This window comes from Hetaerina americana, unplaced genomic scaffold (genome assembly GCF_022747635.1).
Source record: "Hetaerina americana unplaced genomic scaffold, ioHetAmer1.1.p SCAF_7, whole genome shotgun sequence".
Classification (NCBI taxonomy): Eukaryota; Metazoa; Arthropoda; class Insecta; order Odonata; family Calopterygidae; genus Hetaerina; species Hetaerina americana.
Genome location: NW_027287316.1, coordinates 65,457,366 through 65,478,287, shown reverse-complemented (window position 1 = coordinate 65,478,287; position 20,922 = coordinate 65,457,366). Strand labels below are relative to the sequence as shown.

The following is a 20,922-nucleotide window of genomic DNA, read 5'->3' as shown; positions in this document are numbered from 1 at the left end:
AGGCAAACTTCGTTTCTTTGCATAACTAATGTAATTATATGCATTTATGTAGGTACTGGTTTTGTTCACTTAAAAATTCAGTTTAACACTTGGATAAAATACTTTTTGGAAGTAATTGGTTTTAATTATGTCAGCTATATTATATTAAAATCCTAAAACTCTGTGAAAAAGCTCTAGAATTAGTCCCCTTTTCAAATTTAAAAGTCAGTAAAATTGGTCTTTACAGTTAGTGACATCCTGTAATTCCTTGTGATCAGTATAATGCATGGCTTTCCAACCAGTGCCTAAGGCATCACCTCTGCTGCTGCCTAATCATATAATAAAAAAATTTGATGCACCGAGCACATTACTTACTCTGTACCAATATTTTTTTCTGATTTCAAAAAAGAAATATTTCAAACTAATTACAATCTTAATTTAGTTGACTTAATTATCTCTCTTCTGTACTGATATTTAGCAAAAATATTTAAATATCTTGCCCAGTTTTTCCTCAGGGGACTTGAATATTCTGTTATGCTATAGTATTTGGTGAACTTGAACCAGCTTGCTAGGTGTTTCATTTAGTAGGGTAACTTAATAAATATGGAGATGCTTTAAGTGCTCTCTAGAATCATTATTCTAGATGTCACATGTAATACAATATCTTGTGTTCTGTCAGTTACGTATTCTGGAAAATTTGCTTGTTTCTTGATTATTTTGGATAATTCTATGTTAATAGGTTCCTGAGTTACAGTAAGTAGGACTCAGCTTTGTCAGATAAAAGCTAAATTTTATGGCTAGTGTTAGTGTCAAACTATATCATGAGAGGGTTGCCATTGATATTTTTATTATGACTGAATAAATACACTTAGTATTTTTTCACTCAAAAAAACTTGATACTACAACCAGTTTCATAGGCGACGTCATCATCAGGTATAAAATCTCATACATGGCTTGGAAGTATATGTATACTCTTACCAGGAGGGTGGTTGGGCTATGGAAGGGAATTAACGGTGGGAAGGGGCCAGTATTGGTTAGGAGAGGCATGAGTTAGTCCAATGAGGTGGCTGTTCAGGGAGGCAAAGAGACAATGTGTAGGAAGGAAAGGATTAGGAACAGGGGGGGGGGGAGAGAGTTCACAAATTCACTTTGTTGATGGGCAATGAAACTTCCAAAAGCGGTGAGTTTATTACAAAGATGTTTTCATTCACTAAATGTCCGGTAGTACTTTCTGTTTCTGTTCCAGCATGTCCATTTTTTTGTCCCTTTTCCTCAAGGTGAAGGATGTTATGGTCAAAATCCCTGTCTTAGTCCATCTCCCATAGATGCTTGGCAAAAATGGATTGTGTGTCAAAACAGATATTCTGCTTTTCTTCCTCGGTCCATAGCTTGAATGATCTTCCTGATATCAATGATGATGCAATCTTTTTTCCTTGCCCTTATTCAAAAACGTTTGTAGGTTGCTTCTGTTGCTGTTTGCAATCCTAAATTTGTCTTTTCGGAATAGACTTGGCTATTTTTTTCAGAGTCCATAATTTTGTCCATAATTTGGAAGTTTGCTCAAGTGAAATTTTTCTTCCTCATTACCTTGGGATGAATATATTGGATTTCTTTCAAGCATTTCTTATTAAGCATTCTTACTATTAAGTCCTGACTATTTGTTTTTCACTGCAATAGTTTTAATTATGTTAATTTCTCTGGAAAAGTTACATTTTAAAAGTGGAATACTTAGCAATCTATTCAACATAAAATGAAATTGGACAGTTTTTGGGAAATATGACTGGGAGTTAAAGGGAATAACATGGTCTGTTGAGGTTTTCTTCCGGTGAATTGAAACAAGCATAGCCTTAGCTGGTTTTTGAGATTGTGATATCAAAGGTATTGAGCTTTCCTTTGACTTCCTTCTTCCTTCTTAAGTGAAATTTATATCATTACCCTGGGTGTTTGAAGTGCTCAAAAATGTCCAGCTGTCTCTCCATACCAGTCCACACTGCAAATACATTATCAACATACCTGTACCAGCAATAAATAAATTTTGAAAAGGAGTACTTTTTGGAAAGGATTTTTTGCAGTTCATCCATAAATAGGTTCACCAGGAGAGGTGAGCCCATTGCCCATAGTATTCATCATTGAATTGAAAATAAATTGCTCCATACATAATTCAGTTGGGACACAAAATCTTTTAGAAATGAGTGTTGAGCACCTGAATATTTCCTCTTTGGTTCAGCTACACTGGTAACCATTCATCTGATGGGCACATTAGTTTTTTGAATTTTCGGAAGACCATAAAATCTGGGAGCCTTGGGGTTCATCATTGTCACTTTGTACACTTCACTGGGCTTAAAAATTGTAGGGTCAGCAAAAGAGCTTTTTTCATTGCTCTTTGAAACTTTGGAGGCAGGATCACTTGGTAGTCTCATTATTTGGTAGCTTTTAATGAAGTAGTAGCAATTTTCATTGTCCAGAGATTTGTTCATCACCACAATTGAGTTGCCCTTGTCTGCTTTTTTCTAATATTAGGTAATTATATCAGTGGTCTTTCACTACTAATCTAACTCCTGTGGATGTGCTTTTTTTATTGGGACATTTTTATTTAATTATAGAGGATATATTATGAGTAAAAAGGTTTTACGGCCATATTTGCTAGTTTTTAAGGCAACAATAGTCTACGGTTTGATTTTCTAATTCTTTGTGGCCAATTGGAATGTTAGGAACATATTTTTAAAGTCTTTTTCCAGCAGTTTTATCTCTTTATTCATATTAACTTCTGTTAAATTGGTTACCCTATGATGAAAAATTACTCAAGTTGATTAACCCTTCTCGCCGCAAATTTTCTTACATATAGCCCACCTCCCCTTCTAGTAAGAGTATATATATTTCCTGGCCATATATGAGATTTTATACCTAATGATGTTGCATGTGCATCGAAACCAGTTGTAGTATATAGTTTTTTGTGTGAAAATATGCTAAGTTTTATTTATTCAGTGATCATGAAATTTCTCAAAATAGAGCCTCAAAACCATCAAATCCATTTGTATAATACTTCACATTGATAGAAATTATAGTGTAATCCTTAAATCTCTGCCTGTCAATTTGCTTTAAACCACTTGCTAATATTAAGTTGAGGTATTAAAAGTATTGCTCAAAGCCAGTGCAAAGAATATCAGAATTTTCATAGATATAATATTGAAAAGAAGCCTCATAATTACTTGTAATGTTTCTTCTGATGAAAATGTATGCAAATTAAATTAGGTGCACATGTTCACTCTATTTTTGAGTCATCACAGTGGGGAACACTGGTAAATAAAATGTTATATTTTTTGCCCTGTCCGTTTGGAATTAGTTGTCTTTTTGCAATGGGTAAATGTTATTTTTTTGAAGGAAATATTTTGCCTTTCTCTTCTCCAGTTGTCTCTAAAATTACTTTTAGATCACCGCATTATTTTGTGAAATATCCTAATGTGAAGTTTGGCGTGAAAATTATATTTTTTTATTATCTTAAGATTCAGTGAAAACATAAGTAACTCACTTAATGATATTCATATTTTATCTCAGTAACAATAAGAATTTTAGACTTCCCTGATTATGAATTTATAATTACATCATTGGAATCTTTTAAAAACCCCATTGCCAATTTTGGTTAGAACATGTTTACACCTCATGGTATTTCTCCTTTATAGGAGACGTGGAGATGATCTCCGTATTGAGCTTGAATATCGGCGCCGCGATGATGGTACATATAAAAGGGGAAATCAAGAATCAAGGACTGATTCAGATGGGTATGTGTTGTATCTATGTTTTTTTTAAATCCAGTATTTAAAAAAATTAAAGAACATAGTAATTCATTGAAATATATTTGGCAAGATCTGGGGATTTTACTAGAGAAGTTTGTAATTAAAGGCTCGTGAAGTTTGTTCTTGATAACGAGGAATATGATGAATGCATTCCACAGCTGACACTGATGATGATTGATTGTGATTATTTTACAGACAATCAAGTGATTTACGGATGCGAATCAAAGAGAAGCGCACTTCTAATCACCGTGCTCTTAGTCATTACCATGTCGGAGAAGACGTACCTATTATTCACTCCAAGGTATCCAGCGAGAGAGCTTATGCTGTCAGTCATCGCCTTGGTGATGGCCCTCCAGAGCAAAGGCATAGGGGTAAGCCCAGCATTTCTTACAATTACCAATTTCATGTCTTAGTAAAATATTTTTTTATGTAAGAGTGGGAGTTCCCATGGAAATTCTGAGAAGTAGGAGGAGAAAATATCACGATGTATGAAAATGTTGGAGGCTGTAATGGGCAGGAGAATGTTTGGTAAGTGGAGTATAGGAAGGAAGGGAATAGGATTTATAGGCAGCCACAGGGTAGGCAGAAAAATTCGGAAAGAATGAAGAAATATTTAAAAAAGAAAAGGTGGGCAAACAAAAGGATATTCTCATGGTATGTAGAAGATAATAACCACTAGGGACCATCTGAAATCTACATCTAGTAGTTTAAATACCTTGAATATATGAAATGTAATTGTTAATGTGGGCTTTGTGGTAAGAAGGTAACGAGACTAATTTTGTGAAAATTGTCATGCAACAACAGGATTCGGGAGCAGAAAGTAAAAGGATTGAGGCAGTTAGGCAAATGGGCCCTGAACTCTCTCTCTCTTAAAAAAATCAACGATTTGTTGACATTTTGTCATTTCCTCTTCCCTCTTTGTTAACTTCATGTCCAGGGTGTGCCATTCTTTTAGCCAAACAGGGTCCACTAGATGGAAGGTAACCAGGGCTCGTCTCTCATTTTGCTCCCCCCTCAGGGAATCTGTTTTCATCCCTCCCTGTTTTGATTTCTAATTTTTTTACGAAGAAGTAATGATGTTCTCGTGCGTTTGTGTCTCCATTCTGTAGTTATTAAACTCAAAGAGGAGGGATATTTGAAACTGTACCACAAAGTGTTTGTATTTAATAGGTGGTTGAGTATTTTTGTTTGTAGGTCTTGGGATTCTGCAGTCTTGAGCGTGTCATTAGAAGTTACCCAATTTCAGTGGAATATGTTGGTTTTCAGATGGTAATGCATACTTTGTAAAGAATATTTTTCAACTGCTGAATAGTTTCTGTTGATTCCAGCATAATTCCCTATGGCACTTGAACAATTTTCATCATAGCTTTCATGCTGATTGGAAAGACAGAAGTCGTTTTGGGTTAAAATCAAAACCACTATTTTTTCGGATTTTAAGATTAATTTCATATTCTTATTAATTATCTGATGAAGAACCATTCATTTCACTGCAGCATGTACTTAAATTGTGGCAAAATATTTCATTTTCTAAATTTGTGTGAGGGTAAGTCAACCAGTCACATGTTTTAGCAAGACAAATGCAGTAGCTGTTACGAACATTTCATTGGGAATGCTTGGAACATCCACCATACGGTACCAAGTCCCAAGTGGTTTTCATCAGTTCTGGACCCTAAAAAAATCATATGGGTGGCTGGCATTTTGAGATTGATGATGCTGTAGGCCATCAAAGATCTAACTGAAATTTGGAAAGAATAATAGGTTAAATATGAAAGTCATAAGGAGATTGTGTAGCAGCTAGTGATTTTGTAAGGAAATGCATCATCTTCTGTGTTTTCCTTTGATCAATACAGAGCCTAATGAACATGGAGGTGGGCACCATTCAGTCATTCCACCTGAACAAGAAATGATCACTGAAGATTTTCAGTCTAGAAGCAGCTTTCACAACAAAAGCAGCTCCTCTTCAATTCCAAGTTGGGATGGCAATCCCGAATATGTGCCCAAGGGAAGGGCCTATTATGAGGTAATGTTTACCACAGTAAGGTGTAAATAGAACAGTTGAGATTTTGACTCTGGCGAGTTGGAAGCTAGCTTTTACGTTTGCTTCAAACTGTATTATCTGACTGGCAATGTCATTTTTGTTGTGCAAAAGATGATTTGATGGTTAATAGTCTTGAAAGTGACTTTTTTTGTTGGCTATAAATGTAAATAGACATTGAATAATTGTTATTTTTATGTTATATTCTCGAATATAAGTTTTATTTATTTTCAGAAAATTATTATAAATAAAATGTTTTTATGGGTATTTTTCATTAATTCTGCATTTTTTTAAATTAGCTTGACAAATTTTTCTACAAAAGTAAACATTTACGTATGGCACACTATAGATTAAACTCTTGATTAATTGTTAAATAATGGTGTTTAGTCGGATAAAAAAAGGACTATTTGGTTATGAAATTGGAATGTGATGAATTTTCCATCTGCAATGTTTATGGGCTGATGATAATGAAATAAGGGCATAAAGAAATCTGAAATCAATCTAACACCATTCATCAAATATTGTATGTCACTGTATGTTAACAGATGTCCTCACAACAGTTGAGAATAACTTGTGTTCTCTGATATTATGTAGTGATTTAATGCAAATCATCCATTTCTGATGCCTGAGCTGAAATACCAAGTCATATTTCTAAATAATTAAAGGGAGGCTCTTATGTTCATGCAAAAAATTGGAGCTACCCTGAGCTACAGGGTCGCACCCAAAAGTGGTAGGACTGATTTTTTTACAAGAATTTTATTGACGATATACTTACATCGACTTAAAAATCTTCAAAGTATGCTCCTTGAGCTGCTTCGTACTTAGTATAACATTGCTCCCATTCCCCGTACGCCCGCTGGAAATTTTCTTTGGGGATGCCGTTGATGACCCTCGTCGAAGCCTCTTGAACGGCCTTTATTGAGTCAAAACGTCGTCCCTTGAGCTGTCTTTTCATCAGGGGGAAGGAGAAGAAGTCCGGTGGTGCCAGATCGGGAGAATAGGGCGGGTGCGGCAACGTGGCAACGCCGTATTTGGCCAGGAGCTGTCTGACGACGAGTGCGCCATGGCAGAATTTTCGGCACCATCTTGGCGCACACCTTGCGCATGGCCAAATCCTGTGAAATAATGCATTGGACGTTGGATGCAGACAGACCCAACTGGTCTGCAATTTCTTCACTGGTTAAGCGTCGGTCTGTGTTCAGGAGTGTCCTCACTCTGTCCACATTCGTGTCGGTTCTTGCCGTCAACGACCGTCCGGAGCGATGGTCGTCTTCAACGAGCTCCCTACCCTCTTTTTAAACAACTTGTGCCACTCAAATACTGTGGAACGGCTTAAGGCAGTGTCCCCATAAGCCTGCTTGATCATATCGAGGGTCTCAGTTGCCGTCTTCCTGAGTTTCGCACAAAACTTCACGGAATAACGTTGCTTTAAATTCAGATTCATTTTGTTTTTCGACGCGGACAAAAACCTTCTACCTTCCTAAACCTTCACTAAAAACGGTGTCCTCACTCAATGACAGCCTGCAGGCGACTGAGGTTGGTGTCAGTCTGTTGCTAAGAGCCCCCTCAACCTTACCCTGCTAGGCAGACCCCCCTCCACCGCTCCGTTCGCGCCAGAGAAAATCAGTCCTACCACTTTTTGGTGCGACCCTGTATATGTTGAGCTATTGGAGCTATATATGAGAGTTAGGTTTATTCGTCATGGAAGTTACATCTCTAATGATATAGGAACTACAAATGCTATTTTTGAACTTATTTTCTACAGTTACAGAACAGTGTGCGGTAATTCTTTATCTTCAGATCAGCTTGTGGACTCAATTTTTTCTGTCAGGGTAATTTGCTCGGTGTCTATGAGTAATGTTTCATGTGGATATTATTATCTTACTCATATGTTTGAAATGTTCCTAAAGCTGTCAATTTGATTCATGCTGACAGTAGTAAACACTGTTTTCTTTAGTCAGCTCATTGGCAGTGAGATAACATCCTCATCTGCCAACCCCCAGGTCATGGCCTGGGTGGCTTTTCCTCTACTTAGGGCTTGGATTTTTGTAATGGTGTACATTGTTATAAATATCATTATTAATATTCCGATGTAAAGGCCAAAAACTGCTGTTTTCGGGTTAATGTTAAACAAAAATAAGTGCAGCTGATCTTACCTAAGGTCTAATTCTCGTATCTTTTTTGATAGTCTTATAGCACATTTGTGTAATTTTATGCTGTATGCAGTTACTGTCATATTCCATTCTACTAACTTCTTTTCTCATTTTCCTGATAAATATTTCTGATTTTTCATGCTAAAATATTTTTGTTCAAAGTATTATAATTATTCCTGTAGTTTACTCCAGTTGTTTCAAAACTCTTATGAAAAGTGTTAGAGGATTTCAAATTTGCTCCTAAGTATTACATGATTTAACTTGTTAGTTTTTCAATCTTTTTAACTGAAACTCTTTAGAAAGATACCAAATTTTATTTTCCTCAAATTGCACTCCTTTGAAATGTCTTCTGTGAAGTGTTGCATCATAATTTTCAATCTCTCGTTTAATTAAATTTAGTGGCCCAGAATCTTTAAATGTCCTTTTTTTCTAACCTGCCAATGTGAATAAAATTTGCAACATTAATGCAAAAACAGTATTACTTGTGAGGAAAAAGTTTTAATTTTTTTCTGAGAAATATGTTGAGTCTTGTATTGTTCTTTCCATGTGCATGAATGAATGTTATGCAAGTTTTGTTGCTCTTGAAGTGGTTTGCATTATGTAGAAGTATAATTGTAATATGAGAGGTACTTAACATTGATTTCATTGTAATGTGAAATTGTGCACCTTTAATTTTTGAAGCATGATAACCGAGATGAGGAGTGGTTGCGATTGGGCAGAGGTGGTGGTCCCAGGGTGGGCAGGAGTGGCCGTTTCTCTGGCTCAATAGGAAGAGGAAGGGGCAGGATGTTCAGAAGGGGATACAATGCAAGGGGTAGGGGCAGAGGCAGGGGCAGAGGGTTCTTCGCAGGGGGTACTGGGCCAAACCAAGGGTATATAAGAGGTGGACGGATTAGGAGAGCTGTTGACACTGGTGCTCCAGAGATGGGTGGGAGCAGTAATAACTCACGTAAGTGTATCTTCATGGGTCACAACGTCATGTCCCGTGAAGCCCAATATTTCTGGCTTGTGAATTTCTGCATTTTTTAAGTCATTCTATTATCCATGCACCAATATAAGTTTCTTTCCCTAGACCTGGCTTTAGAAGATGACATGTACAGTGGCCAGAATTGATGTGCCTATTGCAGCATTGATTTTGTTGCTGTGCTGGATGTGATGTGTAGTGTTTGATGTATTGTTTTACCTGATTGATATAATTATATTGAGCACATTATTGGTGCCAAAGGATGTTATATGTTCTTCCTAAACCATATGGCATTCCTGTCATTCCATTTGAATTAGAAATTTACAATGAAAGTTACATAATTACATATATGTGTAATTTTTTTCTGAAGTAATCTACCGGTAAAGGTATGTTTTGGATGGACACAACTACCAAATAAATATTCTGTGGCTCCTAACAAAACGCAATACAGTAAGCTACTCTACATCCAGTCCCTCTTCATCTCGGAGTACTTCCTTCATACCGTCTAACATCCCTATCCTTTTCCTGCCCTTTCCTCGCTTGCCTAACATTCTATTAGAGTCTTCAGCATCCAGCTGCTGATCAATATGCCCATCATCCATTTTTGTTGGCTGTTTAGGATTTCTCCCAACAAACCCCTCCCTTTGCCCACCATTTTTAGTACTTCCTCATTTGTTTTCCTTTTGGTCCATTTCACCTTCTCCATTCTTCTTCAAACCCACATTTCAAAAGCCTCCAATCTGCTTCTATCATTTTACTTCAGTGACCACGTTTCCGTGCCATACATAGCTAAGCCCCATATCAAAGTTTTTATGAGTCTTTTGTTAATATTCTCACTCAACATCCCTGTCATCAACTCCCTCCTCCTTGTGAAAGCCTCTGCCTAGCATGATTCTCCTCCTTACATCCCTACTGCTTTGACCGTGTTGGTCCTAAACACTTCTAGATACGTAAACTGTTCTGCCTGCTCTAGTTTTTGCCCTCCTATTCTAATGTAAAGCTTAGCCTTTTTCATTCTGGAAAATCGCATGACCTTGGTTTTATTAATATTGATTCTCATCCCATATCTGTCATACTGAATTTCCGATTCACTCAGCAATGCTTGCAACTCTTTGGCTGACTGGCAAAATAGAGCTTGGTCTTCAGCGAACCTTGCTGATTTTATGAGTTCCCCGCCCATTTTCATTCCTACCTCCAGTTCCTCTCATGCCTCTTTAATCATTTCCTCTAAATATTTGTTGAACAGCACTGGTGACAATGGGCAACTCTGCCTTACACCTCTTTCTTACACTGCCCATCTGGACTCCCCATTCCCCACCTGCACCTTAGCAGTCTGAGACATGTGCAGATTGTAGATTAGCCTCCTGTCCCTTAAATTATTTCCATTTTCTGCAATAAACTCATTAGTTTTTCCAATCCACTCTATCAAACACCTTTTTTAAATCTACAAAACAGGCAAATACACACAGTCATGATTGTATGCTAATATTCCTCTTGATTAGTGATCTCATTGCTGCATTGACATCATGCGGGCATCTCTCCATCGTGAAGTCAATGGGAAAGATAGATATACATATGATTCATATACGTGTGTTGGTTTGTGTATATAATATATACATACACACACATGTTCATACACACACACATATATATATATATATATATATATATATATATATATATATATATATATATATATATATATATATATGCACGCACAAATGCTTGTTTATACGTTTACTGAATGGATGTATTCTAAATGTCATTACTTGCCATTAAATAGTTGGGCTTTTATTTTTCAATTTTTTTCTTATTGCTGTTGAATTGTGAAATTCCTTATTTATGAGAGTGAAAGGTCGATATTCTCAAGGGATCAATGAGTTACTTCTGATGTTATGAAAGTGATAGTGTTTACGAATGGGCTGTTTTGTGGTAATTCTTCAAATATGTAATTATGTAGCTTATGTTTTAGGTAATTTTGGTGGTTCTCATCACCTCGCATGCTATATTATAGTTTAGGACTTCTTGTTTTAGATATTTTATGAAGTTAAATCATTTTGAAGGATTTGCTTGTTTGCCTTTACAGGTGGTAAGGCCACATCACCAAGCCTATGGAAACATGATATGTTCGAGAACCTATCTTCAGATGAGAACAGACCTACAAGTACAAGTGACAAGAAGAAATAGTGTGGAGATTTGAATTCTCCAAGAGTATTGCTGCAAATTGACTGTTAAGAATACTTGTTTTTATTTTAAATATTAGGGATTATTTCATGATAGATTTTCGAGTGGAACTATTATGATTCCCTATTCAGAAATTTATTTTATGTGCATTGCAGCTATTTTGTTGATAATATAAATTTGAACTATTTGGTCCCCAAGTCGACCTGTCTTTGGAAAAAATTGGCTGTGCTTTAAATTATTTTTTGGTAAATTTTAAAACAATCTTTGTTAAAAGCAGTTTTATGTTTTTTTGCTATTCTTGTAAATATATTTTGACTTTTTTTTACAAGTTAGACATTACTTGTTACCCAAGCAACATTCAATTTACTTTCTAGTTACATATATATGTTAAAATATTATGAAAACATTGTTTCATCATCTTTGCCCATATTGCGAATAATATGAATTGTACATGTTTTATTTCCATATAGTCAATGGAGATTTTTTTTTTAAATGTTTGTAATCAAGTTTTTGATTAAGTGGAACAATACACAAATTTTCCTAGTGAGACCTATGAATTTTAATGTTGCATGATCCAGTTCTATGAACTTGTTCATGGTTAACCTGATTAAATTCATAGGCATATTGTATTGCAATGTTATCACAGCATTGTGAAGCATCTTTATAAGTGTTCCTTGTACATTTGTATTTAATTGTTTTATAATTGCGTACCAGTTGTGGAGAGGAATTTGTAATACCTGATCTAAAAATGTTTCTGTGTTCCTATGTATTTTTGTAAGTAATTTAGTTATGTAAAATCTTCATGTCATCTTTTCATTTTTGACCACATTTCATGTGCATCATTACTCTTTCAAGTGTGCTCATTGAAGACTGAGTACACACATTATTAAGTGGTCTGTGTAGAATATTTAATAAAAATGTTTCTATGTAGTTTGCCTCATTACTTGAGTCTTATTTAAAATATGATTGATCTTAACCAGGAAATCTTATCCATTTTACCTCCTTGATGATGATAACCAATTACATATTATGGCATTAATAATTAGGTCATTTACTATCCAATAATGGTTGAGGAATAGGGTGCGGTAAAGAACCACCACTTGGCCAGAAAATTCCATCAGATTGGTGATGGTTAATATCCCAATATAAGAAAGGCAGCCGTATGTGAGAACTTGGGACAATAAGGTTGACTTTGCTGGCAGCTAAATTGGTTCTCAGGTTCAAGTGAATGAGGAACAGGGCAGGTGAATACTTAAGGTATGATCAGTCTGGATTCAGGAAGGTTAGAGACGTGGGTGATGCCATAGCAGTAATGATGCCACTAATAAAAAGGAACAATAAAATCAGAGATTTCAAAAAGGCATTTGACAGAGAAAATTGTGTAGAAGTAATGAATATATCGCAAGGAATAGATTAAAGTAAATGAGAAGGTTAGCCAACTTATCCACCATCTGTAAATGTTTCAGACTGCTCAGGTAGGGGATGGAGAGTCTGGATGGACCGTATAATGAGGACAGGTGTCCATTATCACCTGTGCTTTTCAATGTATATGTGGAGGAAATGTATGAAAGGAAATTAGCAGGGAATTCATTAAATCAGTTAGTTTTACTGATGATCAAGCTTTAGTTAGTCAGTCAAGGGATTGCAAACATTGCTGAGTGAATTGGAAAGTAAGTGCGGTAGGTGTGAAATAAGAAGGTTGCAGGTGTGACTCTGGCTACAGGACATGGTCGCAAAATTAAAATAATCTTTGTTAGTACCATAGCACAATTTAGAAAAAAAATCTTGACCAGCAATGCCTTCACCCATTAAGACTTCATCAGGTGCAGTTGAATCGTAAACAAATTTGGATCAGCTCTATATGATGGTGGAAATTGCTGGGAGAGGAATAAAGGTAGGGGTGGAGGGAGAGTAAAGTAGGTTATGTCAAGGGGAAAATGCAGTGGGATATTAATTTTATTTATTTATTTTTTATTTTAAAACATTGTTCACATACAGCAGTGGCGCCAATTTACAGTGAAAAATATAACAAACATAAAAGAGGACAAAAGACAATAACAGTATAACAATAACAACGAGAACCAAGCATGGACAGGGGAAAATTTTAATTTACTGAAAGGTGGGATAAAGCTTGGGTGGTGAAGTTTTTGCATGATAGGTTAAAGGGGTCGACAGTGTGAGGGAGTGAATTTAGAAGGGAGGAGAGGCGAAATAACAGTTAATGCTTAGTGAGAGATATTCTAGGAATAGGCAGATGGAGTAGGGAGTGGGTGCGGGTGGATCGGGTTGGTATTCTGAAGTTAAAGAAAGATAGCAGTTCAGGGCAATCAATAGCCGAGTTTAGGGTCTTGTAGAGGAGTTTTAAATCAGCTTTAAGTCTGCAGCTTTGGGGACTAGAAATGGATAGGGAAGACAGAACAGCATTTGAGGACATATTGCGGTAATGTGGGACTCGGTGTTGGACTATTTTGGTAAAGAAGTGAGAGATGCAATCAAGGGATTTAAGGTTAGTTGGGGATGATGTGGACCAAATGGGGGAGCAATATGATACGATGGGAAGGACAATTAATGAGAAGTACGAATGGAGTGCAATTGGATCTTTAATTTCTGTGAAGCGGTAAAGAAGGCCTAGTAGGGACATTGCTTTATTTTTTAAAGTCTGTATGTGGCCGGAGTAATTTAGTTTCTGGTCAATTAGAACGCCAAGGTCTTTAATGGCTGTTACTCGATTTAAGGGAGTTGAATTAATTGAGTAGTTAAACATCAAGGGGTTTTTTTTCAGAGCAAGAGTCATGATGTTGCATTTTCCAGGGTTTAAGTTAAGCCTCCAGGTATCACACCATAGGGAAATTTTATGTAAGGCAAGTTGAAGGTGAGTACAGTCAGATATGTTATTAATTTGCTTGTAGATCTTGCAATCATCAGCATAGAGAAGTGTATGGACCTGGGAGGAAAGGAGTTGGGAAGGAAGATCATTAACGAATAAATTGAAAAGATATGGCCCAAGGACTGCCCTGGGGAACCCCAGACGTGACAGGAGACCAGGAGGAAGAAGCATCCGAGAGTATCACACGCTGAGTTCTGTGGGTGAGAAAGGTAGAGAGAAGGCTAAGGAACATACCATGAATGCCGAACTGTTGGCTGAGTTTATGAAGGAGGAGTTGATGATGCAGGGCGTCGAAAGCCTTGGAGAAGTCAAGGTAGATGGCATCAAGTTGACTTGATTTGTCTATTGCCATGACGGCGTGGTGCTGAAAGACAGTGAGATTTGTCAGGCATGATCTGCCTGGGAGGAAACCATGCTGCCGAGGAGATAAAAAGGGAGAGGTGAAATAATAAATCCTGTTGAGAATAATGCGTTCACAAACGGAAGACAGGATTGGAAGCAATGATATAGGGCGATAGTTTGAAACATCATTCTTGGGACCTGTTTTATGTATTGGAATTATATTAGCGCATTTCCATTGAGGAGGGAAGGTTCCTAGGGAAAAACAGCGATTAAACAAGATGGCTAAAGGTTGTGAGAGGGATGAAGCGCAATTGCGAATAAATTTAGGGCTGAGAGCATCTGGGCCGGGTGAGCGGTGGGGAAAATGTGGAAAATGATGTTTTTTATTTCAGCAATCAATTACCAATGCAGAAAATGTTTTCTTGACATTAAGGTTTTTTTTTAATTTTAATGAAGAACATTTCCATCTTCAAAATGAATCCCTTATAAAATTTTCCATCCGATGCTATCTGATTGGTGTTAAATGAACTAAAGCTAGCACTAACTAATTTCATTTAAAGATACATAATTTTGCAAAGAAGACTGAAAGACTGAGGGGGTTCCTACATGAATTGGATCGCCAGCTGAAGGTCAACGAAGGAAGCAGCAGGGATATTGGGGCATCCTTCCTTGGCTCCAAACCAGACATCCACGATCAATCCTCAGGATAAGGCTGTAGATAGAGAGCATCACATAAACCCCCTTCGACAGCACCCATCCACTTGACTTCCAAGTTCAATTCCCTGAAGGAATCCAGAATCTCTTCAAGTCCACGGCATCGTTGATGCCAACATGAGCCACAACCTGCAGCCACCACTCCAACCGCCTTCGTCACCTGGGGATGCACATCAGCACTTGGAATAAATCAGGTACTGGCTCTTACCCTCATGGACTGCCCTCTCCTGCAATAGGACCATTTCACTTCTGAAGTTACAGCAGCATATCACTAGAATGCACCCCTTCTCACTCTTACGGTTCCTTCTGGGAGGTCTCTCACGGGAGCAGAAATAGGGGCTGCAGATACCACAGGGCTATCCTCCGATAGCACCTAATACCTGTGGAGACAGGATGTATATACTTCAATTTAACATTTTTTTAAATCAATAAAAGGCTTCAGAATCCTTTGTATGCCATCGAAAGGGATACGTGTGGGTTTCCTGGATCTCAAGGATGATATTTTGAACTTAATTTCTTTTTGAGGGTTGCTTGAGAATTCCACCACTTGGGAAATAGGCGCACTATTTTCCTATGTTCAAGGATGAGGTTTGGACTTCAGTTATATACCATGTTGGTATAGAAATCATCAAATACAAAAAAAGCCCAGCCCAACAAATATAAAAGCTGAACTGGGTTCTACTCTGGCTGAGTCTACTCCTTCGTTTGCAGGAGTAAAATATTGGGTAGCAGAGTTTCAACGAGGCCGTACGAGCTGTCAAGACGAGCATCCCCATGGGTCGACCAAATGAGGTGACGATTCCAGAAACAGTGAAAAAAATCCACAAAGTGACACTGAATGATCTTTGACTGAAAGTGAGCTAGCTGACATAGTAGGCATTTCAAAAAGAGCAGTACATCGCACATTAACTGAAATTTGGACATGAGAAAGCTGTGTGCAAGATGGGTGCTGCGTTTGCTCACACTCGAGCAAAACCAGTGTCGTGAAGATGTTTCAATTGAGGGTTTAGCAAAGTTTCACAGCAACAAAGCAGAATTTTTGCACTGCTTCATAACCATGGATGAAACATGGGTCCATTAATTCAGACCCAAGAAAAAAGAACAATCAAAACAATGGATTCATAAGGGAGAACCGGCTCCACAGAAGGCGAAGACTGTTTCATCTGTAGGCAAGATCATGGTGTTGGTTTTTTGGGATGCATGAGGGATAACTTTCATTGACTATCTTGAAAAAGGGAAAACTATCAACGGCGAGTATTATGTGAATTTATTGCAATGTTTGAGTGAAGAAATCAAGCAAAAGTGGCTGCATTTGGCTGAGAAGAAAGTGTTGTTTCATCAAGACTATGCACCAGTTCACAAATCCATTATTGCAATGGCCAAAATTCATGAATTAAAGTTTGAATTGCTACCTCATGCACCCTATTTTCCAGATTTAGCCCCCTTGAATTATTTCCTGTTTGCAAATTAGAAAAAATAGCTCGGAGGTCAAAGATTTTCCAACCGTGAAGAAGTGATGTCGGCAGTTAATGGCTATTTTAAGGAGCAAGACTTATTATAAAAAGGGTATCGAACTTATTGAACATCACTGGGAAAAGTGTATAGAGCTGAAAGGGGATTATGTTGAAAAATAAATACATTTTTTTCCTAAGTTTTGTGTTTTCTTTGTTGGGTCGGGTACTTCTGGGATTACCCTTGTATATTCGAAAAATGTTGACTTCTCGGTAATGTAATGATTGTAGTGTATTCCAAAAATGGCCTTACCTTGAATAAATCCTGGAAGACGAGGAGCTTACAGTGTACGAGTATAATATTGTTTAGGCAACCATGAAATTTTTGATGCAGGTTGAATGTTTGGATGTCTAATGTTATTGAAAGGTAAATATTGGCAATTAAACATGTTTTGATGGTCATATTGACCATGTTTTTATGAAAAATTCCTAGGTTAATTATCTAATTACCAATGAATACCTATTTCATGACATGTGTACTATAATGAAGTACAGTGGCACATTATCAAGAAACTGTTGAGATGATTATAATTAGTGATATATCTCACTATGAATACTTCAAATATCACACCAGTTAGGATGTAAGGATGGTGTTCCAATATGCACCCAATATTTCTTTTTAAAGGGTGACGGTAGTCCAGGGGTACAGCATTGGACAACTGACTGGAGACAAATGCCTAGCATCATAATCAAACTTAAAAAATTTGGAGCATTTATAAAAAAAATCAACACTAAGCTGCTATATACTAAGGTTATCTAAATTAATACCAAGTCATTACCACCCAGCAATGCACTGACCAAGATCACGCCCCTTCATTATCATGCACTGTCAAGCATTACACAATTTCCCAGTCCCACTTGCCACTGTTCACATCACTTACAATCCTTTATCTCTCACAGTGATTGTAAAGTTTACCAAGCAATCCAATTTTCCATGGCTACCTTACTCTTTAAAACTCCTAATATTTGATGGGAAGTGCTCAAACAACCCTCCAGTTCACTGCTTTCAGTCAACAATACTTCTATTTAAAAACAAAAATTTTTTCCAAATGTTTTTTCCGTTCTTATTATTTTTATGCCTTACACGTTTACTATCAACTTAAACTCCCCAAACAAGTTCCTTAGTTAGGTAAACACCTAAATATATACAATTTCTTCTACATAGGATTCTCTCTCCAAAATGAGTGTAAATATTCTTAGGAATATTATTTTTATTTGAAAAATGCTGCATACATGATCTTACTTATGGTAATGCCCATATTTTTCATTGTATCTAGCTATCATTTTATCTCATTTCATAAAAATATGTTTAATATCCTTCATTCCAATCACTTGACAAGACATAGTCATTTAAAGTTGCGTTGAATAGGTGAAACATTTGTGGTATCACCCTTTTTTAGAACATCAATTACTGTGTTGTCCTGTTCCACTAATCTACTCTTCCTTATTTTTTCACAAAATAAGAGTCGACCGAAGTAATACCATTTGCCGAGGGAAGTGAGCTGGTTTGTGCTGTTTTCCTTTCCACGTTCTCAGTCAATTCATAGAACTTGTATTTTAATAGCTATTTTGAAGGGACCAGGATTTCTAAACATACACTTCACTTTAATAATAGGCTGCAAACTGTCATAAAAATCCTATTTTGCTTGGTTTACAGCAATTTGTCGGTAAATGTGTGATTTTTGCATTGCAAAGATGATCCCTAACCTTAGCTTAACATTAGCATGCTATGTGAATACACAAAATTCATGATAATTCCGTATATTCTATTTTTTTGTGCGCACGTAATGTTAGTCCATTTATGAAATCACTAGAGATGCCAATAGACTAAAAAATTGTACGAATGTACTAAATTTGTAGTCTGCTACATGTCAAAAAAATTGATGGAATGCAGTGTGACTTGACTGACAGTGATCAAGAAGTAATGACAAAAAACTGTCATTGGTATATCCCAGAACTTACTTCCATTTTAATAGAAATCATGATTTGTAAATTATCCCCAGCTTTGATAATATCTCCATCAGAAACCAAAACTTTCTCAACATCAGGCATTGGAGCCACAGCCCCTCCTGAGCTGATGCTAGATGAATCTCCACCATGGATGATGCAAATTCAGAGACAGTTTATAGCTTGAATCCTGCAAAGATTGACAATCTAGGTTCAAAATTTTTGTAACGTAGACTGTGTAAGATATCTATTATCATAGCCCAAAATCATAAAAAAGAATTATTCCAGGTAAGGGGTACGCTCATCCCTTCACGATAATATTATGGTACAAATGTTTAGCTATGGTATTTGGCACAAGTTCACAATACAGGAGAAGGGGTACCTAAAAGAACAATTTCTATAGTTAAAGTAACTACTTCATCTACATTGGCTGCAATATTACTCATTTGCACCAGAGGTGTTACGATTCGTTTTCCGCAATTAGCAATACCCATCAATAAATTCCTGCTCAGTGCATACATTCTAGTTATTGTTTACATGAAATTGAAATTCTACAATTATAAACAAACTTAAGAAGACACGACACAATAACACTACCATTGAGACGGGTAACGAAGAGATTTTGCTAATAAAAAAAGTTAAAATTATTCCAGAGAATTAAGCATTATTGCTTTCATGCAATAACTCCTAAGTGCGGAAATTAATATTAAATGCCCCTCCCTAATGTAGCTCACTTCAGAAAGGATTAACAAACCACTGTCGAATTACGCACTTTCTCCTGGGACAAAATGTAGCGAACCCCTCGCTGGATCTACGTGATAAATTCTCCTGCCAGTTGCTCCGCAAATTACGGGCTTTGGCAACAATTGATTTTATTCCAGAGATAATCATCTTTCACCTTTCTCGGGAGAAACAAGTTATACACTTCGGCCCCTGAAATATTGACCGAGCTGATGTTAAATATGAACTCACAGTAATTGATAGTAGAGGATTTATTTTGAATTGTCATAGAAAGTACAACATCCTTCCTCCTAGGCATAAAAGCTGTCGTACATGTCACTCAAATTCTCGCAGCTTTCAAATTTGAATGCATAGAAAAAACAGGACGCTCATAGCGCCTTTATATTGGAACTAAATGGCTTCACGTTTGGCGCATGCGCCTTAGATAAGCTTTTGAAGGAGATTTCCATTGACGCTCCCCGGGTATTGACCCTCTTAGTTCCAGTAGTATGCTCTAGGGGTCTCGTGTGAGGTTGGTAATTGTGTGTAGTGTTGGTTTGCGCGCGTGAGCATGTGAGACAGTGTTTTTGTTTGGGAGAAGAACGTTGTTGTATTTTTCTAATGAATCTGGTGAAATCGGAGTGTGCTCAATACTCTCGGGCAGGAAATAAAGCGAATTGTTAACTTGCCATTCAGAATTCCTCAAGTTTCACCATTTGACGTGATTTTTGGCGCCGAAATCATCTCAAGGTAAGACCGAAAGAATCTTTATTTCGTGTGTCACAAATTCAATGGGGTAATTTGAGTGTCGTTCTATTATTAAACTTAACAATTTTCATGTGATTAAGTGTTACAATTGCCCATGCGGATGATATCCGGTACTTGGTCATCCAGTTTGAATGTAGCTCTGTGAAATATCTTTTGTGCAGCACGTTGTATTTGTTTACCTTAGATCCCGGTCGTGATTTAGGTATGCTATGCGTTTTAAAAATATCGTCATGCCCATTGTCTTCCGATTGTTATCTCACTAAATAGTTTCCTTTCTTCCTCCTTCCATTCAATTTGTAGTTAGTTAATGCGTTTAACTACGCGTTCCTTCAATCCTTTCACTGTTTTTATGCGGTGTTGTATTCTTTTGATATCTGTCACTTTTGAATGTTATAAATCATTATTAACAAGCGTATATCGTTGTGCTAGATCACTTTGTTTGCTTTTTATTTACCCTTCGTCGATTTCATTGTAGCGTGTGCTCGTTTTCCTTCCCGATTATAGTTTTTGACTACCTTGATTTTTTACGTTATCATGTCTTATTCAATTCCCAGTGTCAAAAAGTCCCGTCGGCACACTGCTCGGTGTTACCCTCGTTTTGGTTGTTTTTAACCACACCCCCTTCATCGCCGGTTGCCGCAGACAGTGGTGCAATGTTAGAATTCACTAAGTTTGGCTGAGCTTAATGCTCTGATTTTGTCATGACAGTAAAACGAGCACGAATTAATTTCCTACCATTTTTTGATTAATGCGCTCTCAATAACGTTATTTCTCTGTACAAATCAAGTTGTAAATTAGTTTATCATTTCCGTCTCGCGCATGTCAAGTAAGGTCTTTCAATGAAAAAGATTGAGTATGCTTTTTTTGAAAATTGTTAGCATTCCAATTGCAAAGCATTCAGTGCTTGCACTTCAACCAGCGTAG

The 20,922-nt window shown here is 36.9% G+C and overlaps 1 protein-coding gene and 1 long non-coding RNA gene across 5 annotated transcripts in view; one reads left to right on the top strand and one right to left on the bottom strand.

Annotated features, from left to right (window-relative positions):
* The window catches only part of LOC139696265 (serine/arginine repetitive matrix protein 1-like), a 50,444-nt gene extending 38,441 nt beyond the window's left edge, over positions 1-12,003 (top strand). For all 4 annotated transcript variants that reach the window (XM_071594955.1, XM_071594956.1, XM_071594954.1 and 1 more), the window contains 5 exons: positions 3,660-3,758; positions 3,969-4,144; positions 5,624-5,793; positions 8,643-8,910; positions 11,012-12,003. In XM_071594955.1, coding sequence (XP_071451056.1) covers positions 3,660-3,758; positions 3,969-4,144; positions 5,624-5,793; positions 8,643-8,910; positions 11,012-11,112 — 814 coding nt within the window. In that variant the 3' untranslated portion in view covers positions 11,113-12,003. The remainder of the gene's footprint in view (positions 1-3,659; positions 3,759-3,968; positions 4,145-5,623; positions 5,794-8,642; positions 8,911-11,011) is intronic.
* Positions 12,004-13,102: 1,099 nt separating this feature from the next.
* On the bottom strand, positions 13,103-19,188 carry LOC139696460 (uncharacterized). Its single transcript, XR_011702623.1, has 3 exons — positions 19,108-19,188; positions 18,526-18,700; positions 13,103-15,432 (listed from the first exon to the last, which is right to left on the bottom strand). It is a non-coding gene; the product is annotated as an uncharacterized lncRNA (long non-coding RNA).
* Positions 19,189-20,922: the final 1,734 nt, after the last annotated feature.